Below are 24,856 nucleotides of genomic sequence, written 5' to 3'. Positions count from 1 at the left end.
GTTGTATTTTAGTGTATGCTGCAGAACCTTGCTTGGAGTTCAGGTAGGTTCGTTTCTTCTGAAACTAAATTTTATTGCAAGTAACTTAATTTCTTGAAAAGGTTTAATTAATATAAAGATACCTGTTTTCTCCCTGATGTGTGAATATGTAACTCTGGGCTCCCTGCAGTACCTTTAGTACCAGCAGTTGCTAAAATTTATTACGCACAGAGTATGAGATGTCTTAAAACGACTGATGGGTGGCAGGATTTCCCTCAGGTTTCAAGCCTGGAATCCTCATGGTGTTGTGCTGCAAGGGAAGCTGTCACAGGGCTCACCTGCTCAATAAAAGGTGTGAAACGCTGCTGCTTGAGCTTGTTTCTGTGCACGGAAGCACTCTCCTCATTTGAGAAGTTCAGAGGAGGAGGTAGCAGTGGCTGTGTGTGGGAGCAGGACAAGTATGTGCTGCAAAATCTTTGTTTCCAGCCAGTGGAGAGCAGGAATTTCCCTAACTCACAGGGTTTTATTTAAAAAAAATCCCCAAGGGACTTTTTGAGACCCTACACCCTCTTTTACCATGGTACAATTCCATGTGACAACTGGTTGTGTCAGGCAACCTTTTTCTTTAACTTGCAGCTGCTCTTCCTTGGTGAAGTTCTCCTATTACCTGGGGGTAACCTCAAGAACACAAATACTTTACGCAAGAGCCCTCAGCAAAGTTTGCACATACCCAGCAGGGACACACACACTCCTTAGGAAAAGAAAAGCACCACTTTCACACAGAAATTAAGAAAACAGAAATTAACTTTTAATATCTCAGTCATAAAACTGTTGTTGAAACCCTTCCCTTAATGTTTGGGTTGAAATAAACCACCTGTAACCTGACAACTAAAAGCAAAAAAAAAAAAATATTGCACAGAGGATGTAGCTTATTTAAAATCTAAGAGGGGGTGGTAGAGGATTGCTCTAAAAACAATCTGTCCTTAAACCAGAAGTTAGCATTTAAACGAGTTTAGGCTCTACTTTTAAGTACAAAGAGCAGGTTTCACATATTAGAGTAGCCTTACTCTTCTAAATTAATCATCTCTGCTCCTGTACCCCTGCCATGGAGCTTAGGGACATCCCTGAGCTCCGTGGTAGGGGTACAGGAGCTTGAAGTGCTTTTACTCCTGGGCCAGACTTGCCTCCAAGGCTTCCACAATGCACGCGGCTGAGGGACGCTTCTTGGGGTCCTCGCTGGTGCAGACAGAGAAGAGGTCGATCATGCACTGGTAGGAAGGGTCCAGTTCCTCCATGTTGAGGGCTGGGCGGGTTCCCAGGGCTGCATAATAGGTTTCCTCATCGAAGCTGTCTTCATCAAAAGACTCGTCTGGATGAGAAGGTGGAAAAGGTGTTGGGAAGGGTGCTGGAAACTGCTCTGCTCCTGTGGGTTGTGGGGATTTGAACCCTGGCTGCACCTCATCCATCACAGAATGGTTTGGGTTGGAAAGGACCTTCAAGATCATCCAGTTCCAGCCCCCCTGCCATGGGCAGGGACAATTTCCACTACACCAGGTTGCTCAAAGCCTCATTCAACCTGGCCTTGAACACTTCCAGGGATGGGGCAGACACAGCTTCTCTGGGCAACCTGGTCCAGTGCCTCACCACCCTCAGAGGGAAGAATTTCTCCCTTAGATCTCATCAAAATCTCCCCTCTTTCAGTTCAAAGCCATTGCCCCTTGTTCTGTCACTACACACCCTTGTCCAAAGCCCCTCTCCAGCTTTCTTGTAGCCCCTTTAAGTACTGGAAGGCTGCTAGAAGGTCTCCCCAGAGCCTTCTCTTCTCCAGGCTGAACAGCCCCAACTCTCTCAGCCTGTCCTTATAGCAGAGGTGTTCCAACCCTCTCATCATCTTTGTGGCCTCCTCTGACCCGCTCCAACAGCTCCATGTCCTCCTTATGTTGAGAGCCCCAGAGCTGAACGCAGCACTGCAGGGGGGGTCTCATGAGAGCAGAGCAGAGGGGCAGAATCCCCTCCCTTGATCTCCTGCTCACACTGCTTTGGATGCAGCCCAGGACATGGTTGGCTTTCTTTCAGCCCAGTGCACATTGCTGGCTCATGGTGAGCTCCTTATCCAGCAGTACCCCTGAGTCCTGCCTTGCAGGGGTATGTGGTGGGATGTGACTTTCATGTCAGCTTCACTATTCCTTTATTAGCTCTAATTACTGCCTGGGCTACATCCTTACTTTCCCTTAGACTTAAATTGCTTATTTTGCCCAGCTGTATCAACCCCAGCAGAATAACTGAGTCACCCCAGCCGGGAAAAAGTTCTGCAGCCAGGAGATGCTGAGAGCAGGAGAGTGAGAAAAATCCCTCCGCTGCCTGGAGACCGATTTAGAAAACAAGAGTCAGCCTGCGGGTCCTCGCCAGCACCACGGCTGCAGCAAGAGGAGTTTTCCCTGCACAGCCGATATGATTTTTAGCTTTATATTGCTCCAAGGTGCAGATCTGCCCGCAGGCAGCTATAAGCACCCCTCTGCCTTGTCTGCTCGCTGGAACTCTGAACGAGGGGGTGGCCAAGAAGGCCAACAGCATCCTGGCTCGTAACAGAAATAGTGTGGCCAGCAGCACGAGGGAAATGAGCACACCTCAAACACTGTGTTCAGTTTCTGGCCCCTCCTGACAAGTTGCTCACCAGTAAGGTATAGAGACAAACCTTCGTCATCGGGGTCACCGTCCAGGTTGAGGTGGGGCACGGAGAGGGTCATCATTTCCCAGAGAGTCAGCCCAAAAGGGAAGATGTCAGCCTTGTCGGTGATCACACTGTCATCCTGCAGAGCTTCCTTGGGCTTCCAGGGCTCGGTGCCGATGTAGTACATCTCCGGGTCGCTCACTGGAAGGAAACAACGTGGCTTGGGTGTCTGCTGGGACTTGCAGATGCAGCGGGACACGGTCACAGCTCACCACACAGCAGGGGTTGAGCCTGTTGGTTAGCTTCGGTGCGCCAAAGCCACAGGGCAGGATCTTTTGGGGGCCTGAACCCATTTTTCTTTCACATCTGTGTAGTCTCAAATCCCCTGTGACCTATGACTTGCTCTGCGAGGAGGTTTCATGGTTAAGTGTCCAAGGTTATGCAGAACACGGACAGAACTGCAGAGCTGTGCCCTGGGGCTTAACCCTGCTATAAGGGGGAGCAATTCCCTGCATTTTACCCAGGTGTTTCCCTTCTTCAGCTTGGCTTCCCCTTGCGGGGCAGGACCAGGGTGACAGGGCAGGGCACCTTCCCCTGACAAAACCAGGGGACGAAGCCAACTCTGGGGCTTACAAGGCTCCATCAGCTTCCACCACAGAATGCCTCCTACCAGCCACAGGGTCCTTCTGTTTTTGTTACTCAAGGACTGCCCTGGTTTAACCTGGCCAGCAACTAAACGCCACACAGCCGCTCGCTGACCATCTCCCACCCCCAGGGTACGGGGAAGAGAATTAAAGGGTAAAAGGGAAGGAGATTGTATCCCTGGAAGTGTTGGTTGGATGGAAGGCCAGGTTGGATGAGGCTTTGAGCAACCTGGTGTAGTGGAAGGTGTCCCTACCCATAGCAGAGGAGTTGGAACTAGGTGGTCTTTGAGGACCCTTCCAACCCAAACCATTCTATGATTCTATGATATGGAATACTCCATTGGCGAATTTGGCCCTCAATCCTAAGTCTAAGTTCAAATCATAAGAGGAGTTGGGGGCCCTTTGTCCTGGCCATGCATTCCCCTAGCCTCTTGTGCTCCTGCACAGTGGCAAAACATGGGAGGCTGAAAGGTCCTTGATGGCTCAGCACCAACTATCAACATCAGTGCGCTGTCAGCATTCTTCTCATAACAAATCCCAGACTAAATCCAAAACACAGAGCTATTCTAGCTGCTAAAAAGAAAAACTAACTCTGTTCCAGTCAAAACCAGGATGAGCCCAAACCAAGTTCTCATCACTTTGTTCAGTTTAATGCCCCTTCGATCTTAATTAGCCCTGGGAAAGTGAAAGCGATCAGCTCTCAGCCTGACGAAGGAAACACCAGCTCTGACTCGATCCCTTATATCCCTCTCCCAATTACAGGCACTGCTCCTAAGCGGAGGGACCACGTTTCTCACCCCGCCCCCAACTCTCCCTAGCAAATTCCCGAGCTGTCAGCAAATCTCAGCTATTTGAGAAACTTTTCTTTTGCAGGGCTGATCTTCAAAGCCCGGCCTGTAACAAGAAGTGAATGCCGAGATCCCTCAAACACTTCATGGGCTGTTGCACTTTAATCCTCGGCGGGCACCCAGCATCCTCGCTGTCGGTGGGTGCTCTTTGTCTCAAGACAACAAGGAAGCAAAGCCAAAATCGGAGCTGGGTGGAGAAGACTTCTTCCTGTTAAATCAGCCCAGAAACTGATACTTTAACCACACTCCTCTCTGGGAGATTACACCGGGGCGCTGCCTCCAGCTCTCTCGCTCCTTATAAAAGGGAACAGCTCCTAATAAAAATGTAATACAACAGCTTTATAAATTACGAGGCTGTCACGGGCCCAAGCGCTGTGTAAAGCGGCAGAGAAGTGCATTCTTGTAATTAACCCAAACGCATTCCTGCTGTTCGCGGCCAAGCCACGACGCCATTAGACATCTGCTTCTCGTTTACACAAGGTCTTTATAACGCCTGCGTTTGGCTCATGCTTCCCTCCAGCCCTACGAGAAAGATTAGTTTACTTCACTCTCTGGCAAGAGCATCTCCTCAACAAGGTCCAGCAGAGCCTGATCCAACGTCCCGCATACAACAGCATTCCTGCCTGCGGTGGCGAAGGTACAAGAAAGGCGTCACAGGTCTCAAGAATTAAAGCTGGACCTTCTGGAGATCTCCTTCACCCAGGCACAGTGCAAACCACCAGCCCATCCTCCCCTCCGGGGACACGGAGGGGTAAGTGCATTCACTCTGCTCTCGGAGCCAAACTCTGGCAGACACCACGTATCGAGGTCCCCTTCCCGGCCGCCTGACCTACCGGTCATGTTCTCATCGAGGGGCAGGGACACTCCCACATCACAGATCTTGATGGCTTCAAAGTCACCTTTAACGACTACATTGGAAGACTTGATATCTCCATGGAGCAGCTTCTTATCATTATGAAGATACTAAGAGGCAGAGAGGAGTTGTTAGCACCAGAGTTACAGATACAGCTATGGAGAGGCAGGAGGAGCCATCGAATTTGGCCAACAAAGCACCAACTTCTTAATATTTAACATATTTAGCCTTAAAACCTCGAGGATGGGTCAACACCTGCCTGAACACTTGGAAAACACAGGACAGGTTGTTCCACCCAGCCTAGTTTTGGGGGCTTAAGGTTGCCTTTTAGTGAAGTGCGGGCGTTAGCTGACAGCCAAGCGTGCATCCGCGTTATCCCGGGAGCTCAGAGCTGCATCTCCTCAGCAGTAACAGCACAGGACTCGCTGCCATGGCCGGGGCAGCCTGTGCTTTACCCTCACAGCTGGCACAGCTGGGCCGAGGCTCCGAAGCTGTACTGTGGTTTAGACAGCACCGCAGAGTCTCCCATTCCCCCTTTTTTTTCCCTAAAAGCAACCTGTCGCAGCAAGAAGGGTGCAAGAGCCAGCAGCCAGCCTCCTTGATGGCTAGCGAGCAGAGACAGCAGGTAGCCCCAGGGGAGGGCAGCAGGACATTCGGGACAAAGCCTTTGTTGCATCACTTTTTATATTACTTCAACCTCAAGCTTCAGGGCTCGGTTTTCACCTGAGTCTGTAGAGCACCCCAGTTAAAAAAAAACACCCCACCCCACCAAGGCCTTAGACGAAGCATCGCAGCATCTGCTCTCCACCTGCCGGCACAGCCTTCGCGCACACCGAATTGATTTATTTTTCCAGCGTCACCGGCGTAGGCGGTTCCGCACAGAACAGCTCTGGTTAACGCTAAACGTACCTTCAGCCCCCTCGCCATGCTCAAGGCAACCTTGAAAATCGTGGCAGCAGGGAAAGGGCCCAAACGCTTTGCACTTCTTTCTTCGATTAAGTCGTTGAGAGATTTTTCTCCTCCGTACTCCATGGCCAGACACATGCTTCCATCGTTGGCCTCGGTAAATGCGCGGTAACCTTCCAACAAAGATGGATTTGTTAGAGAGCCGAAGCGGGCACCAGTGTTCCACTCCTCCAGGAGGGCCCAGGACCGCCCCCCCCCCACCTTGTTGCTGCCCAGGTCAGCTTTGCACCCCGGGCCGGGGCAGGGAGGCCCAGGGAGGTTTATCCCGATCTTTGCAGGGGCAGAGAACCAGGAGAAAGGAGGGAGGAGAGCAGCAGCCAATGTGCAGCACCGACATCCTCATTCGCAAAGATCAGGAGCCGTGAGAGTGAGACAAAGGACAGGGGGACATTTGGGAAAGCGAAGCCCTTGTCTCACGGGGGCATTCCACAAGGTAAGACTAAGGTGCACACGGACTGTCACGACTGTAATCGTTCTTCCTCCGTGTTTTACTCCTGTCTGTAAACAACAGTCTCCAGGAGGTGTTGTAAATGATAAAGTCTTGCATAAGGGCACAGCGAGTGTCTTATCCTGTAAATGATTTACAGCACCTTTTACCAAGAAAGGAGTGAAACGTTTGCAATGTGAAAGGTCGAGGCTATCTTTTGCTCTTAAAATTCCTGCCAGAAGCGAGACATTCCGTTTTAGGGATACAAACAAAGTTCTTTGGTCTCAGTGTTTCTACTCTGAGTGACTGCACTGGGAGAGTTTAAAGCACAAATAAAAGGAAAGTCAAACAAAGCTGCCGTTCTGAACGGGCAGGAGACATTTTAGACAAGATAAGAGCAGAAATTAAACACAGACTAAACAGCTTCTGAAAACATTCCTACCACTGAGAGCCAAGAGCTTGATAGAGCCTCGATTGTCACTCGCAAAGTTGTGTCATCAAGGTGGGACCCGAAGCCTCGTTCCGCACACAGAAGCCATCTCAGATATTGCTAAGATATTACCTGACCTCTGCAAGGTTACGGTGCTCTCCACCTTCCCCGAGGCCATGAGCTAAAGCTGTGGTGCCAGCGCAACCCTGGGGCGGGTGGTGGTTTCTCCAGAACCAGCCTGTGGCTCTCCTTGTGCCGGAGCTGACCCACAGCACGAAGCCGGCAGAGAGGCACCTCTCAGCTCCTGGGGCACCCCAGCACACTGGCCGCTTACGAGTCCCACCTTAACTGCTTCTGCCGGTAACTCACCCAGTAGCCACCTCTCAGCGACTGAGCTGATCTCAACAGATAACGAAGCACCACAGGGCGACTTCTGTCACCACCCGCTGCCCCAGTGTTTCAGGGGCACTTCCGTGTCCCCATTGCGCAGGGCAAGACTGAGTTCATAGAATCATAGAATGGTTAGGCTTGGAAGGGACCTTTAAAGATCATCCAGTTCCAACCGCCCTGCCATGGACAGGGACACCTTCCACTACAGTAGGTTCCAGGGATGGGGCAGCCACAGCTTCTCTGGGCAACCTGGTCCAGTGCCTCACCACCCTCAGAGGGAAGAATTTCTGCCTTAGATCTCATCAAAATCTCCCCTCTTTCAGTTCAAAGCCATCACCCCGTGTCCTGTGACTACACGCCCTTGTCCAAAGCCCCTCTCCAGCTTTCTTGTAGCCCCTTTAGGTCCTGGAAGGTCTACCTGAACAGCCCCAACTCTCTCAGCCTGTCTCCATAACAGAGGTGCTCCAGCCCTCGGATCATCTTGGTGGCCTCCTCTGGACCCACTCCAACAGCTCCATGTCTTTCCTGTGCTGAGGACCCCAAAGCTGGACACAGTGCTCCAGGGAGGAAGTTAATTTATTAAGGTCCACGGTCAGGCTGACCAAAGCCTCAGGCAGCCCAGCAACCCGTCTCCAAACCATAAGGATGGGGGCAAGCATGCAGTGATCCTCCCCTGGGCGTCCTCCCATCAATCACATCCCAGGGCTCCAGTCTTCCAGAGTCAGACGGGGAGGTCTGCAACCCACAGCCCTTGGTGCAAGAGGAGCCCAGAGCTGGGGAGGGCAGAGAAACTCTGCAGCAGCCTCGTCTCACATCAGTGGGCTCCAGAATTGGCTCCCACAGCTCAATTTGCAATTTAAGTGACAAAAGGCTGTGCGGGAAACTTACCCACAATGTTCGGGTGCTGGAGGTTTTTCAAGATCTTGGCTTCTTCGTTCAGTCTCTGCTGGTAGATGCTTTGCTGGCTCCTGTTGCATTTGGAATTAATTTTCTTCACAGCCCATGGGGAGCGAGACAAACCTCTGGGAGATCTGCAACGGAAAACCCAAACATCTCAGAACCACTCCATTTGGAAGCAGCACCGCGGTTGAAGCTTGCACAGGTCACTCATTTTGGAGAGCGTCTGCCTTTATTTTGCAGAGTTAATAAAGAATAATGCTAAAATAAACTAAAGTCTGCTAACGTGCACACTGCAGAGGTGCACAGTAATGCTTTGCCCTGATACAGTGCTCCTCTGTTGAATTTTCAAACATTTTAGAAAAGGAGATTTGGATTGATTCCCATTTTCAGATGGAGGAGCTGGGGCTCGGGGAAGGAAGCAGCTTGCTGCTTGCCCAGCCAGCCACGGCAGAGCCAGGAACCGACCCCAAATGCCTGAATTCCAGGCCAGGAAAAGGCTGACGGGGTTATCCCAAAATGACAAGCTCCTTCCCAGCACTGATACCTCCCGCACACATGGGACAGCTGGAAATCCCACACCCCTTCCTCAGCTCCGTGCCCATTTGGAGGGGACGGGCAGCATTTGGTGGTCGGTGACAGCAGCACTTTCTTGCTCAGAGGTCAATCACTTCCCATCCCCTAAATTATTTTTGGATCAAAAGATGCCAAGCCCCATTCTCGATCCCCACCTCATGCCCGCACTCTCCCATGTACCTTTTCATCAAGTAGACGTTGACCCCAGTGCCGTAGCCAAGCTTCTGCATGAAGGGCGAGGCTGGGATAGTGACGGAGACTGGCCCCCCGTCTATGAAAGAGAAGAACCCCCATCCCCACAAAGGACCCCAAGTGGCAGATCAAACTGCAGCTCCTCACTAGGGGGCTTTGACGCTCTTAATTACAAATCACATTTATGATTCTACCACAAGTGCTGTGCTATGCACAGAATGAGTTGGGATTTTTTAGAAAAGCTCTTTTCCAACCCCCTTTTCCCCCCAACATTTTAATGTCAAACACCAGTCCCACTGAGCTGTTGCTATCATCCTTGTTAGGTTCCTGACCCAGGACAGCATTGTGCAACGTTTTATGTTCAAGCCCGATCTCAGGTGCAGCTTTTTGGTCCTATCTACTCTCTGGGCACAGCAACTGTACGGGGTTTGGCTGGGATGGAGTTATTTTTCTCCACTGCAGCTTGTGTGGGGCTGGGGTTTGGATTTGTGATGAAAATGGTGTTGATAACACAGGGATGATTTAGTCATTGCTGAGCCGTGCTTGCAGAGCATCAAGACCTTTTCTGCTTCTCATCCCACCGCACCGGCGAGGAGGCTGGGGGTGCACAAGTAGCTGGGAGAGGACACGGGTGGGACAGCTGACCCCAACTGATCCAAGGGACATCCCAGACCATATGACATGGTGCTCAGTAATAAAACTGGGGAAAAGGAGGAGGAAGGGGGACATTCAGAGTGACGGGGTTTGTCTTCCCAAGTCACTGCTGCATGAGATGGGGACGGCCAGACACCCGCCTGCTGATGGTGTCCCTCATTGGGCTGGGGAGGGGAACCACGACACCACCACCCCCCATAAAGCCCACAGCAAAGCCTTCCATTTCCCTTCCAGCCCCTCTGGAAACATCGAGGGCTCACACCTGAACGCCACTCACCAGGTTTCTCCTTGGGGGCCAGGTTGTTTGGAGACTTGAAGGCTTCCATCCCTCCGAACCCTCCCAATCCCTACAGCAGAGGAGAGACATTATGACACCTCCACCCCCAAAACGCCAGGGGGAAGCGCTCAGAAGGAGCCGGGAACACAAGCTGCACAGAGCTCAAGCCCTAACCCGTGCAGGGGCATTGCAGGTACTACGACAGTACATTAAAGGGCATAAATTACATTAATTACACTCGTCGGGAGCTCCCAACTGCTAATTTGGCTTCTCCCAGGCTGACAGCTGAAGCAGGGATGTGCTTCCAGCACGCCCAGCTCCGCAGGCTCCCTCCTTTCCCAGAGCCACCACCCTGCGCCCCTCGCAGGGCCCATCGCCCCGGGACTGGCTGGCAGAGGGGGAACAAGCCCCATAACGGGTCTGGGAGTGGCTCTGAAGCCGGGCAAGCCCCGGGACTGCTGCCCGAAGGGAACGGGCAGGCGACGTGGCACCAAGGGAAGGAGCTGGGGGTGGGGGAAGCATCCACCATGGCAGGGCCCCCCTCAGCCCAGCCACCACTGCGGCAGGGCTGGCACTGAGGGTCTCACCTCCGGGGTGAAAGATGGGGTCCCAGTCTGGGGTAGAGGCAGGAGGGGACTCCCAGATCCCATCACGGGAGGTGAGAGGGGGGGTTCCCAGGTGGAGCGGGGGAGGCTGAAGAGGATTGCTGGGTGCCACCTATGGCGAGGGGGTGTGGGGGGACAGCACTCCCAGGTCCTACCTTTGGTGGTGGGGGAGGACTCCAGGGTCCCACCTCTGGGGTAGGGAGGGGAAACTGGGGGGAGGAAGGGAGAAGAAGAGGCCTCCTGGGCCCCACCTCTGGGGGGTGAGGGGGGGAAGGTCTCCCCGGTCCCACCTCGGAGGGGAGGGCCCCAGGCCGGGGGACTGAGGGCATGAGGAGCAGCCGGGGGGAAGCGGGGAAAGGAACGGGAACCCAAGCTCGTCCCGCGTCCGTTACCTGTCGCCGCCGCCGTTTGAATTCCGCGCGCGGGAACTCCGCACCCTCCTCCCCGCTACGGCGGCCGCGGGCGGACAAACGGCGCGGAACGCGGAGGGGGGCGGGGTCAGGGCAGCGGGGGGCGGGGCGGGGCTTGGAGTAATGGCCGAAGCCTTGCGGGCGGAAAGGTCCCCGGGTGCTTTTGGGGGTGTGTGTTGGGGAGTTCCCAAGGCTTTGGGGGGCATCTGCGAGGGGTCCTCGAGGCTTGGGGGGAGGCACTGAGGCCTTGGGGGGGGAGGGTGTCTCTGTGGGATTCCCGAGGTTTTAGGGGCAGTCTGCAGGGGGTCCCCAAGCCTGTGGGGGAGGTCTCTGGGGTCAGTGGGGTCCCCAAGGTCTCGGCGGGGTCTCCATGGCATTGCCAACCCCTTGAGGGGGGTCCCTGTGGGGCCCCCAGGCCATGGGGGGAGCATCTCTGGGGTTCAGCAGGGTTCTCAAGCCCTTGGGGGAGTCTCTGGGGGGACCCCAAGCCTTTGGGAGGGTGTTTCTAGGGGTTCCTAAGCCCCTGGAGGGGTATCTCTTGGGATCCTCAAGCCCTGGGGGGAGAGTGTCTCTGTAGGTGGGCTTGTGGGGGGGCTCAGGCACCCCAGGGTGCTCTGTACCTACCCAGCACACAGGGGCTGCTTGAACCAGGGCTGAGCCAGATCCAGAGTCTGTATTTAACACCCCCACCCCAGACCTCCATGAATCCTCATCACTCTCAGACCACCACCCCTCCTCCCCGCTCTGAGCACGGCTGTGCCAGAACGGTAGAGAATAATAAAAAGGTATTTATTTCTCTAATAATAAAACCATTTCAGGAAGCAGAGGCAAGACCTGCGGGGTGGGCCGAGCCCCCCGCCGCCCCCGAACTCCTGCAGCCAGACTGGGGTGTCCTCCCCCTCCACCGTCATGGCGTCAGGCACTTCACGCCGGCATCCTCGGCGTGGCCACAGTTGGTCTTGCCCCAGCTGGAGAAGCTGCAGCGCAGAAGGGTCTCCTCTGTCCCCTTGCAGGAGACGTCGTCCATCCAGATCCTCCCCGTGCCTGTGAAAACAGCGACTCGGTGAGCAGCACCGGTGGGCACCGGCATCAGCACTGGCACCTTGGTGGATCCCCTCCGACCAAGGGCACGTGCATCACTAGGATAAAGGAGAAATGGTTCAAAAACCTTCATCCCTCATGAAATTTCCCTCCCCTAACTATGGCATTGATCCATCATGAATGGAAAGCAGTCCTGCAGAGAAGGAATGGGGAGTACTGGTGGACAGAAAAATGGGACATGAGCCAGCAATGTGCACTGGCAGCCCAGAAAGCCAACCGTGTCCTGGGCTGCATCCAAAGCAGTGTGGGCAGCAGGTCGAGGGAGGGGATTCTGCCCCTCCGCTCTGCTCTCGTGAAACCCCCCCTGCAGTGCTGTGTTCAGCTCTGGGGTCCCCAACATGAGAAGGACATGGAGCTGTTGGAGCAGGTCCAGAGGAGGCCATGAAGATGATGCGAGGGCTGGAGCACCTCTGCTATGGAGACAGGCTGAGACAGTTCGGGTTGTTCAGTCTGGAGAAGAGAAGGCTCCAGGGAGACCTTCCAGCAGCCTTCCAGTACCTAAAGGGGCTACAAGAAAGCTGGAGAGGGGCTTTGGACAAGGGTGTGTAATAACAGGACAAGGGGCAATGGCTTTGAACTGAAAGAGGGGAGATTTTGATGAGATCTGAGGAAGAAATTCTTCCCTCTGAGAGTGGTGAGGCACTGGCACAGGTTGCCCAGAGAAGTTGTGGCTGCCCCATCCCTGGAAGTGTTCAAGGTCAGGTTGGATGAGGCTTTGAGCAACCTGGAGTAGTGGAAGGTGTCTCTGCCCATGGCAGGGGGGTTGGAACTGGATGATTTTGAAGGTCTCTTCCAACCCAAACCATTCTGTGATTCTCCCCATTCACCCCTGTGGAAACGTGGACCCCAGGTCTGCCTGCACCGGTAATGGGTGCAGCTCAGTCTATGTGGCACATGGCAGTGGAGTAGCCCCAGATTTTGTGGGCTACCAAGCCCCCGAGGATGCACAATCCCTGTCCTGGAGAAAACACCCCCAAGAGAGACACCAGCGACCAGCATGTGGAGGGTTGTGGCCATGGCAAGGTACTGGATGTACCACACTCGATGGGGCATCAATGGGGTTCTCCTGCCCTGTCAAGGATGGCCCAAGGTGGCACTACAGTGTGGCAGGACCTTTGGGGCTGTGCCTCTGCATCTGCTGGGCATCTGCGGGCTGCTGGGCTGGGGGATTCAGTCACTGCCATGCTAAGGGAGTCACGGGAGGAAGAGCAGCAGCTCTTCCCAGTTGGGACACCCCAAGTCAAGCCTATCCCCCAATGCAGGCTCTGGATGACGGTGTGCCAGGAACCCATGTGGCTGTACCAGCTTTGGGAGGTGGTAGAGGAACAGGGTGGGAGAAGCTCAGGAGTGGGCAACCAGGGCACTGGCAGTGAAACAAGCTCTGAGGTCTCCGGAGGCTGGTGTGAAGGACACCAACTCTTGGAGGGGTCCAGAGAAGGTCTGGCCAACCAGCATGTTCATGGCTAGATGATGGTCATGGTGGCTACCTACTTTTGGGATCCATCATCTCCTTGGCAGCCCTGAGCAGTCGGAGAGAAGGCAACTCAAGGAGTTAAAAAAACCTCTGCAGAAAGGGAGCTGGTCTGGGCAGAAACATCCCAGCACAACGGTTTGGGGCCAAAGGCCACCCCTCCGCCCACCGAAGCGTTCCTGACATTTCCCCAATGTTTTTAAAAGCTTTTCCTTTTTTTGTTGTTTTGTTTTTCCTTTCCCCTTTTGTTATTCTAAAAAGAAAAGAGACCTCAAGAAGTTGCATCCGTTCAAAAACAAGGAGCCCAGGGCCGGTTCCGCTGTGCTGAGTCAGCGTGCGGTGGGGCGTGCGCCGGGGGAGCCGGGGCGGCGGAAGGAGCTGCCTGGGCCAGTGCCAGCCGTGTGCTCGCACGCGGCCCCGCGAGCCAACGCCAAAATATTTGCAGGCACCCGGGGCCGGCCATGCTGAATAAACTGCTGCTCGACCAAACTGGAGCTTCTCGGGCTACCACAGCCCCTGTCCTGCTCGTGGGGGACATGCTGGGTGCCTCCAGGCACGTTTTTTGGTTTATTTACGGCTGGCCCCGGGTATCGGTGATTGGTGAGATGGGGGGAAGAGGTGGAAGGGTCTTACCTTGGCCGAAGCGGGCCATGCGGTACACCTCCTCGGCGCCTCGGAAGCCCAGCATCCTGCACACCACGTCTCCATCTTTCTTGTCCCAGCCATCATCGCACACTGTGCCCCAACGCCGGTCATAGAAGACCTCCACCCGGCCCTCGTGGGAGCCGGAGCCATTCACCAGCCGAATCATCCCCTCCTCAGTGGTTGCTGCCAGGAAGAGAGAGGGAGGTCAAATGACAACTCCAAGTGCTGCCCCTTGCCTGCCTTGGACCACCTCCCGTGCCCTCCCCGTGGTGCCCACGGCTGCAGAAAGGACTGGGTGATGCACCTCCAGAAGACCTGGGGACATCCCACCACCATTGGATATGGTGCTGGAGGGGGTCTCATCAAACCCAGCGTTTTGTTGGGGGAGGTTGAGCCTTGCAATGATCACGCCAAGATGGGAGACCTGTCTGCAGCCTAGAAGTGTTGCAGGGAGGGCAGGCACCGAGCAAAGACCCATCCTGAAGCCATCAAGGTGAGACCAAATGGAGACAGCTCAGGCTTGTGATGAGAAGAGATCTGAACAGCCACGCAGGAGAAGGAAGATGCCAGCAAAACTGGGGCACAAAGAGCTTCCAAAAGGGTCTAGAAAGGGTGACCGGGAGCCTCTTCCAGCCTGCCCAGGTGGACCCTGACTTTATGCTTGAGAAGACGGTGAGGGGAAGCCCATGTTGGTCCAAAATGCCAAACTGGGGTGGGGGACAATGTCCTCCTCCTCCTCACTGTGTCTTTTCTCCCTCTGCTCCCAGTTGTCTTTCTGGGACTGGTCAGCCTTCCTCTCCTCATCACCACCCTCCTGCCAGGCCAGACCAGCATGGTGGCCCTTCGTCCTTCAGCCAGGGAGAAGCACGAGAGGCTCAGCACCGAAACCAAACCACAACAGTTCTTCCTCCCCCACAGCTGAGAAAATGCAGCGAAAGGGACACAGCACAAGCCCCGTTATCGGGGATGAGAAAGGGGTCGAATGGAGAAAACCGCTGCCAAGCAGTTGGGCTCACTCCGTGACTCACCACGGGCTGGGACAGCAGCCACGGGTGGAGCTGGACTTCTCCAACCAAGGTTGCATTGCAGCTGCTCGGAGATATTTATTTAAAGACATTTGCTCAAAGCCAGGGTGGTTTTTGTTTTTTTTTTCCCCTATCAAAAAACACATTCCCACTGGAAATGTTCGATGACATTATTTCTCAAATGTGAAGATGAATGAGGTTTGGATTGCTGCGTGAGGCATTTCCAGGCAGGCCAAAGTCTCCTCCTTGATGACCATCAACTCTCCAGCTCATCCTCTGTGCCCAAGGTGGGTCCCAGGTGGAGAAGGGGTTGGGGGGCTGCGGTCTGCTTCCACAACACCGAAACCACAGCCACCACTAAAGTCCCAGCAGCGTAAAATGGAACAAAACTTTCTTATCTTCTGTGATTTTGCCACTGTGTGGACCACAGCAACTCCTCAAGTGATGAACCCAAAAGGTCTCCACACCAAGAGGTGATCGTGGCGGAGGGAGCTGCCAAGAGCTGGGTAAAAAATCTGACGTTGGTTGGACATCTGCTTTAACTTCGTGGTGGTGGTACGTCATGAGCAGCCGTGCTCAGCTGAGGTCTCTTTAGGCACCTTGGCCAACCAAGCTGGTGACCATGAGGTTGGCCAGGGTGGGCCAAGTAGGGTCCCAGCATGCCCCAGGCTCTCGGGGCTGGGAGGTGCTGGGTTAACAGGACGTTTAGAGACCAGAGCAGCGTTTGGGTTCTGCTGCAGAGATGCAGCAGGTCTTGGCACCACCGGCTCCCTGGGACTGGCACAAAAGTTGTTTTTTTTCATGTTTCAGGCTCTGGGTTTTCCCTGGCTTGCTCCCTATGGGAATAGGGCCACCTCCCCCACTGATCTCCAGAAAGCACAGTCCTCGCTTTGCCGTGGCACTGGCCGATCTCCCACTTCCAGGACCTGCATGGGTTCAGGCTCCAGAAGGGGTCTGGAAACCCTGAGCATGTTTTCCTGGATCTGGGCAGAGCGTCGGGTTCATGGAGGAGCCGGGAAACATCTCGTGCTGCCTCTGAACCATCCCGCTGATGCTTCGCACAGCCCTGCCCTGGACCCTGAGGGGTGGCATCACGTCTCAGCTGAGTGGCTCCTTTGGGATGCTGCCGGCTGTCCTCTCCAACCAGTCCTGGTCATGGAACCCAATTGCTCTCCAGGATGGGCTGTCTCCTGCCAGCCATCGAGCAGCTCTGTGGAGGCAGCTGCCTTGGCACACCCCAGGGATGGTGTCATCTGAGGGCTGGATGAAGCGACTTCCAAGTCGAGCACGTGCGCTGGAGCTGTGGACGCTGCCTGGAGCTGCCAGGGGAGCTGCTCCTGCCAAGCCAAGCTTGTGTCGGGTCCAACACTGCTGTCCCCTGCTAGGGAGGCAGCTCAACCTCCCTGCTCCAGGCGAGCAAGCAGAAGGTGGGATGTGGGCAGGGTCTCAGCCAGGAAAGCCAGGGTCTAGCACTTCTCCTCCACCACTCAGGTTGAGGTGGGAAGCCATGCGGCGCCACCTTGTCGGCTCCACGTGGTCTTTGACCCCGGCCACTGGCACTGCAGCACCTGGGCGAGGGGGTCCCCTTGCCTGCCTGCTCTCCCGGTGCCAGGGAATGGTTTTGGCACCGTTGTCCCTCTCGCACCCTGGTGCATGCCAGGACAGGAGATCCCTCCCTGGGTGCTGTCACCTCATGTGTGCAATGGCTACGGGAAAGCAAGAGCTAAACGGGGCATAGAGCCCCCCAGCAGGCGTAATCCCCACCGTCAAATCATTCAAAGCCACCGGCATTTCCTGGTGCCAGGAGAACAGGCAGGTGGCTGACAGTCCAGGACCAGTTCCCTATATCCAACATCAGCTGGTTGCTCATCCTGTCCAGGACCAGCTCCATATCTCCAACCCAAGCCAGCTGCTCATCCCAACGCCCTCATTCCTCCCCCTCCAAGTCCGTCCTTGCCCCGGCTCTTCGCTGGATGCTCATCAGAGCCAGTGCATGCTGGAAGATGACAACTGCTTCCCCAAAGAGGAGAAGAGATGTGCAACCAGGGCACGGATCCAGGCACTACTGGGATGTTCCCATTAATCAGCAGGGTGAGGGCTGCTAATACAGCTGCAGAGCTCACCCGCCTGAGTGCTGGCCACAGCCCTTCCACTTAGCCTCTAACAAGCATTGCTTAGAGGGCTCATAAAAACCTAATAAAACCCAGAAGTCTCCTCCCAAACCAGAGCCTGCTGCCCGTAATGGTCGCTCAGCTCAGCCCAGCTCAGCTCAGCCCAGCCCAGCCCACGGCCATTTTAGCGCCCGCAGGCCCCAAGGACTCTGCAAAAGCCGCAGCTGGAGCTGCACTCGGATCCTGACCCTGAGGAGCCGGTGGAGCGGTCAGGAGATGCCCAGGGACCAAAGTGGGTTGTCCACCTCGTTGTGCTGCAGAAGATTGTCTAGGACCAGGCCTTCCCAGGCTGCAGCTCCAGAGCAGCCCAGGAACATCTCAGCCATGCTGTCTGCCTGCAGGAAACCTCTCCCTACCAAGTGGCCTGGCCTCCTCCACCTCAGACCATCTCCCTGGCCCCTTCCCTCTCCAACATACCCAATAAACCATGAAAGCATCATCCTGTGCGCGTGCATTTGTTTCGTTGCAGCAATTACTTCCAAACCCCTCGGCCTCCCCCCGGCCCAGCCCCCAAAACCAGCAAAACAAGAAAGGAAAAGCTAAAGAGGAGAAATAACTCCCTGTGGCCGAAAAAACAAGGGCCTGATTCTTTGCAGCTGGGCTGAGATATCATCTTCCCCTCCCACCGGTAATGGAGATCATCTGCCCTGGTTCTCCAGGTTCTCCACCGCCCTCTCTCGCTGTCCCTGCTTCGCTCTCGTCCCTTTGGTTTGGGAATACAGATGGAAACATCAAGGTTCCAGGAGGGGAGATGTGGGGTACGCCTATCCCAGGAAATTAAATAGCAATACACCCTGTCATTTGGACTTTGCAGATGGGAACCAGCTGCGCTTGCCCACCAAGCAGTGGCTGCAGAGGTTTGGGGTCCTTGGTCCTTGCTGAGGTGCTGGTGCATCCCGCCGTGGTGGTCCCCAGCCACCTCTTCTGCTGCTCCCCTTCCATCCCTGCCGCATCCTTGCTCTTACTTAGCACTGTTTGGGTGTCGTGGTGGCTGGTGGCAGGGACGTGGAGCCCCTGAATGGGTGCCTGAGACAGGAGGGATGTCCCTGGGGTGGCAGGAGGGATGTCCCCAAGGTGGCAGGCGGGATGTCCCCAAGGAGGGATGTTCTTGAGAAGCAGGAGGTGTCCATGGGGTGCCAGGAGGGATGTTCCCAAGGAGGGATGTCCCTGGAGAGGTAGGAGAGATGTCCCTGAAGAGGCAGGAGAGGTGTCCAAAGCCTGGAGGAAACCATCAGCATCTCCGAGGACGTCAGGGATGAACTCCCTGCGTCGCAGAGCCGTAGCACAGCAGAGGGTGGGCAGGATCCAATCCTGGGCTCATTCCCTGGCATTTCTTGGCTTGCCAGCCCAGAAGGCCAACACTGGGCACCAGTGGGCACATGCTGCTCTTGGCCCCAGGGGAAATCCCAAAGCAACGGCAGCACTGCCGGGCACAGCCCCCATCCAAATGGGCTTTCCTGTCTTCGAGCCTTGGAAAAACGCTTCCTCGGGTCAACCCTGCCATGGGGCACCAGGTGGAAGAGATGTGTCCTTCCAGCCCCTCATTCCTCTCGTTGCCAGCTCCAGGGCTGTCCCTGCATCCGCGATGATGCTGTTTACCAGTAAAACGCCTGCACAGGCGGGCGAGCTCAGCCCTCAGCTCCATCCTGTCTGTTCCCCGGGAAGAAGTGGGAAGAGGAAAGTCCCAACAGGATTTGGGCACCCTCAATCCAGCCCCATCAGGCTGGCTGGGGGCTTGGTACGCCAAGGGCTCCTGGGGCTGCAGAGCAAGGCGGTTCCCCTTGCTCAGATCTGCCTTAACATCACAACCACTTTACTTGAGCATCCTAGGTCCTTGCACGCTGCTGCCATCCCTCTCACCTCCCTGTCGCTCCGGCTTCTCCTTGCCCAGGCAGGAAAACCCAAGCTCGGGGCTCAGCAGCCTTATCCTGGCAGTGACCACCACTTTCCTGCCTGCTTTGCAGCAGATGTTTCTCCTGCAGGCTCCTGACCAGCCCAAACATCAACCAAAACCATGCCGGGGGCACCGGGGAGATGACCACAAGTGAGTGCTTACCTGTGCCGCCACCTCGGTCCCCCTTCTCTCCCTTTGGGCCTCTGTCACCTGGGAAAAGAAAGAGCACAGAGCATAAATCTTGTAAAAATCAGATTTTTACTGATAGGAAGGTTGGATGAGGCTTTGAGCAATCTGATGTAGTGGAGGGTGTCTCTGCCCATGGCAGGGGGGTTGGAACTGGGTGATCTTCAAGGTCCCTTCCAACCCAAACTATTCCATGGTTCTATGAAAAAAGGAAAGCACATCCCGAATCTAGGGCTAAAAAACTGTTATTTAGAGCTAAAAAGGCTTCCTTTTGCAGTGGGCAGGGGCAGGGACGTGGTTTCCCACAGCCTCCACAGAGCATCGCCTCTTCCCATGCCTGGCTGCTCCCCCCTCCCAAGCAGATTTGCTGAACCCAAACACCATATCCATTGAGAAGAAATGATGCTGGGGGGGGGGGGTCAGGCCAGCTGGTATCCAGGCTGCCTTCAAAACCACACTTATTTCCATAGAAAAACAATGAGCTTAATAATTCTGTCTCACAACTCGGCTTTCCCCATGGCTCGCGAGCATGGGCTGCCTCTGCCCGCGTCCCACTGCCTCCCGCAATCCCTCTGGCTTTGCTCCTGGCAAAGTCACTGAGAACACCGGTCCTTGGGCTCAGCTTTTCTGGTCCTGGCTTTGCCCCAGGGCCACGGAGGGAAGGGGCTGCTCCGGCCAGCGATGCTCCGGATGAGCCCCAGCCCTGCAGCATGGCCCTGCTTCAGCGTATCCTCCTCTTTTGTCTCTGTGTGAGAACAACAAACAACACAGAAAATGACTTCTAAAATAAAATAATAATAATAATATTAAAAAAAAAAAAAAAAGAAGAGCAGGCAGGAAATTCTTGCCCTTTAACTTGGAGGCTCTGGGAAGGCAAGATGGGTCCCCCGGGCAGCCGCAGCTGCGGATGGAGGAAAGCTGCCTGCAGCTGCCCTGCTGATGGGAACCAGATGATGAGAGCCCCCCGAGCTGTGGGAGAGAAGCCAGAGATGCTGCTCGCCGGCACGTGATGGGCCAGGGAGGCTGGAGCAGCCCATGCTCTCCACCACCGTCCTTCCCTGGCCCACGGGAAAGGGAGTTGGAAAGCAACAGTTACGGTTTTCTTGTGTTTGTCCCCCAAAATCTGGCTCTTTTGGAGCAGAAGCGCTTTCCCTGTAGGGTCTGAGGTCTATAGGGCATAGAATCATGGAACGGTTTGGGTTGGAAGGGACCTTCAAGATCATCCAGTTCCAACCCCCTGCCACGTGCAGGGACACCTTCCACTACACCAGGTTGCTCAAAGCCTCATCCAACCTGGCCTTGAACACTTCCAGGGATGGGGCAGCCACAACTTCTCTGTTCCAGTGTTTCACCACCCTCAGAGGGAAGAAATCATATAGGACTGATAGAGAGAGGTGCAGGTGGAAAGGTGGAGCTTGAGGGACAGAAAGAAATTCTTTTCAATGAGGGTGGTGAGGCACTGGTTGCCCAGAGAAGCTGTGGCTGCCCCATCCCTGGAAGTGTTCAAGGCCAGGTTGGATGAGGCTTTGAGCAACCTGGTGTAGTAGAGGGTGTCCCTGCCCATGGCACGGGGGTTGGAACTGGGTGATCTTGAAGGTCCCTTCCAACCCAAACCGTTCCATGATTCTGCATCAGCTGGGCTTGGCAGAAAAGTCATGGACCAAAACTCCTGGAGTAGATAACTCAACTGCTGTATCGTTGCCAGTCTCCTTAGGGAGGTGACAGCAACTGGGACAAGTCAGGGACTTCAGGGATGCTGCAGGGGAAGGAAATACTCTAACGATTGGAGACCACAACCATCAGCAATGGTAAGAAGCCTTTAAGAAAAAGACCAAGGAAAAAAAAAACAACATTGGTGTAAATGAAAATCGTAGCGCGGCACTATGAGAGGCATGGCTGGCGGAAGGCAGCGAGGCCAGTGGTAGGACCTCTCCAGCAGCCGGGAATGCCATGGGGGACACCAGGGGCTCTTGGCACAGGGGGAGCAAGATACCCAGCACCACGTCTTCAGGGTCAGATGCTGCTCACCTGGGAACTTTGGGGTGGGTGTCATTAGCCAATGGAGTGCAGCTGGGTCTCCAAAAGGCAGCAGATGGGCTCAGCTTAAGGATCCTGAGCTGTTAAAAATCTATCCGGGGGCTCCTGAGGAGCAGGAACTGGCTACAAGTGGGGAAGTAGGAGTCAGTGCAATGGGAGCTGCTGGAGGAACCAGTGAGGGCAGCCCTGTAGGCAATCCTGAGATCAGCTATGGCCTGGGATGGTGACAGCGTGCATGACACCATGATCTCTGCAGGGCAGCTGGGCCCATTCCAAACATTGCTGGAAACAGCCTGTCATTGGAGCTGATGCTTTGGGATAGGTCAGTGGGTCTGACCAGGAGCGCTCTGTTCTGGGTGTGCTCCTCCTCCCTATCTCTGACCTGTGCTGCTGCGGTAGGGTTATGCCAAGTTGTTTCTTGGTTGAGTTTCTTTTAGCTTCATACTAAAGCAGAGGGAAGACCCTTCAAATGGAAGAAGCACTTAATGGATGACGCCAACAGATTTGTGAAGGTGCTTTAAAATGCATCCCATGCCCTCTGCCTCATCCTTCCCTGTCCACCTTGGCTTTTCCTGTGCAGTACTCCAAGCCCCTTCATGTCATTGCTCTCCTGGAAGGCTTTTCTCCTTCTTTCCTCTTTTTCCCTTCTTTCCGTCTCTCTTTTCTCCACAGAAGCTCTGTGGTGAGCAGAGAGGGCAGCCCCTTTGGTGGCACAGCTTGCTGCTTCTCCCTGGGGTCAAGGCCAGCTCCTCGAGGTGTTGGGGCTGGAGAACATCCGCAGCTGGGGACAAAGCCCCTGTGAACTGGAAAGGAGAAAGCCTGGGGCCTGCAACAGAGCCCACAAGTTCAGGAGAGCCCCTTGCTGGCACCATCGCTGGTCCTACCAGGAGGTCCTGCCTGGTGCCTTCACCCAACGACTGTCAAGGTCTTGCTCGGCCGTTTTCCACCGTGGGTGAATCAGTGCAGCTCAGTCTGTTTTTTCTGGACTGTGCACACAATTTTGGCATGTATGCCATGATAAGCGACTCTCAGTTCTTCCCATGGCAGAAGTTCGGTCCCCACTGATGTCCTGCTCCTGGGCATTGCCTCTGCTCTGAAAATCAGAGCTGCTGAGGGAGGCAGGGCACAAAGTTCATGGGAGAGGACATCACTGGAGAAGGGTGGAAAGAGCTCCTGGGTCTGCAGTGTAAGGTGGACCACCGTGGTCCCAGAGAAAGCCCCAGAAGAAGCTGCCAAACCTCCATCTTCACATGCAGAAACATCTTCTGCCTTCAGCAACGTGCCAAAATCCTCCTACTTGCCTGCACGTGGGGTTTAGGAAGGGGACTTCTTGTATCGCCCTGAATTTTTCTATAAATCAGCGATCCCTACCTTGGCCCATTTATGGCTGTTTCCTCCTGCACGACGTTCTCCATGGAAGAGTGAAGACGACTGATGCACGCTCACTTTCCAGAATAATTTTCCCCATTTGGAAACGAGGAAAATAATCCTCCACTGGGGGTAATTTTGAGGGAAAATACACCCAGGATAGGAAAATACCAACAAGAGACAACACTCAGGACTCTGCTGCGGAGAGGAGAAGCTGTTCCTCAACCAGGTCGGACCATCTCAGCGAGATGGTTTGACTCAGGATTTTTGGGGAGGGGGCTCATCTGTCCCAGATGCCCCCTGCCCCAGGACAGGCTGCATTTCCCAGGATACCGATAGCTCCCCTATGCTCAGAAGAAAGTAATTATAGATGTGTAAGACTAGTGCTGCAGAGAAACAGGTCTTCACTGAAAGCCCGGGCTTGGACCGCTGCCCGGCTCGCTGCCTGTTTTCTATAAATTTCAGAGAATCCCATAAACCGTAGAATTTCAGTGCTTCTGCCAGCAGGGTTTGCTATTTATTGGAGAAGGGGTTGGATGGAACCCCCTTATCTGAGCACCCCTGACCTCCGGGAGGTGGGAAACAGGGGCTGGAGTTTGGGGGTCCCTTGGGAGGGGACGCATCCAAGCCCTGGAGATGACCTCCACTCAGACGTGCCAGCAAGGGGAGGTGGAGGGAGGGACCCCTGTGCTGGTGATGGGCTCTGGTGGGACCTGGGGAAGTCCATCCCCACGGGGGAACACGTGATGGCTTTGCTGCCACAGAGTCATCCTCATCCCAGACCAAAGACACCTCCAAGAAATGCACGAGGAAGGGGCATCAAGGCCACGGCTGGTGGAGCCCTGGAGACAGCTTAACGTTCTTCAAGCCAAGAAGCCTCCTCAGATACAGGGATTACTCTACATCCGTGAAAGGATGATAGCTAGAAGCAAAGACCCGCTGACCCTTCGGCATGCTGTCCGACCCATTGCCTCCCAAAACCAAGAGCAGAAATGCTTCATCTGCCCAGGCAAGGGGGCTTGAGATGCAGATCGGCTTTGGGGGAGGGTCACCAAGCTTGTGAGGGTTGATGCTCTCCTACTGTGGCGTGGCCATTGCTCTTCCTTGGAGGCAGGGGCTGTGCTGGGGGTGGTCTCCACCACCTCCTGGGCTGGTAAGCACTGGAGAAAGGCTTCATCCTCAGTCCTGTGTCTCCAGAGAGCTTGCTGGAGCTGTGATGCCCATCAATACATCTCACCACTGAGCACAGTGGTGAGATAGCTTAATAGCACAGCAGCTATTAACATCTCTGTCTTAGGGGTGAAAACGTGATGCAGGAGCCCATCAACCTCCTCCCTCCAGAAGGGACACGGCCCCCAGGGACGCACTTTGCAGAAAAAATCTGGCATAAGGACTTGGTCCTCTACTGAAGTCCGATCCAGGCTTCTTGGGACAATTTGCTCGTCTAATGAGCGCTTGGCACTGGCCAGTGAGAAAAGCCCACGCTCCTCTGCTCTGGGGAAGGGAAGGAAACCGCAGTCCTGCAGCACGTTACGGTTTCGGTTGGCAGATCCTGGTGCTGGATGCGCTACCGGGAACATCCCGGCACTGATGTCTCCCTCGCGTGAGCACCCATCCCTGCAGCCCTCGAGCCATCGTGAGGCATGTACCGGGGATGAATCCAGGGGTTACTCTGCCCTCCCGCAGCATCGGGCTGGGCATCTCCACTCCGCAGCTCAGATAAAGCCCTGCACCTCCCCAACACCATATTGCAATCCTGCAGGCCACAGTGACCGCCAAAAAACCCAAGAGATAGTGCTGGAAAACAACCATGAAATGCTGGTTTCTTGGTTCTTGCAGCATGCAGGGCTCTGCATCTCGCTGGTGGCCTCTCCCTTGGTGGGAGGATGGAGATTTGTCCCAGCCCCATCAGCCCAGGAACCCTGAGCTTCCAGTTAGATGGGATGGAGTGATGGAAATAGCACCCAGCAGTGTTCTTCAAGACCAGACACCCCCACGAAAATGTCATCTAAGCAGCCATGTGGCCTGGAGAGCCATGTCCAGCAGCTAATGGGCTCCAGGAGGTCACCTTGTGCCCAGACTGGGGTGACTGGGAGAATGTTGGGATGAACAGAGCCATCGTGTCAGTAGGGTTGGTGA

General features: G+C 54.9%; 2 protein-coding genes across 6 annotated transcripts in view; both read right to left on the bottom strand.

Moving 5' to 3' along the window:
* Positions 1-902: 902 nt before the first annotated feature.
* LOC147529215 (lymphokine-activated killer T-cell-originated protein kinase-like) lies at positions 903-10,822 on the bottom strand. Of its 2 annotated transcripts, XM_086624662.1 has the most exons (8): positions 10,802-10,822; positions 9,790-9,874; positions 8,862-8,952; positions 8,097-8,239; positions 5,905-6,074; positions 4,976-5,105; positions 2,675-2,851; positions 903-1,348 (listed from the first exon to the last, which is right to left on the bottom strand). In XM_086624662.1, exons 2-8 carry the CDS (start codon positions 9,851-9,853, stop codon positions 1,143-1,145), a joined length of 981 nt encoding a protein of 326 aa, XP_086480788.1. In that variant the 5' UTR covers positions 9,854-9,874; positions 10,802-10,822; the 3' UTR covers positions 903-1,142. The 2 variants fall into 2 exon arrangements, with proteins under 2 accessions (XP_086480788.1, XP_086480780.1); XM_086624654.1 differs by lacking the exon at positions 10,802-10,822 and having other exon boundaries at positions 9,805-9,854.
* Positions 10,823-11,726: 904 nt separating this feature from the next.
* The window catches only part of LOC104384129 (scavenger receptor class A member 5), a 30,376-nt gene continuing 17,246 nt past the window's right edge, over positions 11,727-24,856 (bottom strand). For 2 of the 4 annotated variants that reach the window (XM_086624643.1, XM_086624627.1), the window contains 3 exons: positions 19,289-19,336; positions 14,025-14,219; positions 11,727-11,863 (listed from right to left, as the gene is read on the bottom strand). In XM_086624643.1, coding sequence (XP_086480769.1) covers positions 11,727-11,863; positions 14,025-14,219; positions 19,289-19,336 — 380 coding nt within the window. Of the gene's footprint in view, positions 11,864-14,024; positions 14,220-18,054; positions 18,058-19,274; positions 19,337-24,856 lie in introns of all 4 variants that reach the window. The other 2 variants (XM_086624636.1, XM_086624618.1) reach the window with 2 other exon arrangements.

This window comes from Tauraco erythrolophus, chromosome 2, assembly GCF_009769465.1.
Source record: "Tauraco erythrolophus isolate bTauEry1 chromosome 2, bTauEry1.pri, whole genome shotgun sequence".
Lineage (NCBI taxonomy): Eukaryota > Metazoa > Chordata > Aves > Musophagiformes > Musophagidae > Tauraco > Tauraco erythrolophus.
The sequence above is the reverse complement of the archived record's forward strand: the minus strand, read 5'-3'. Positions and strand labels throughout refer to the sequence as shown.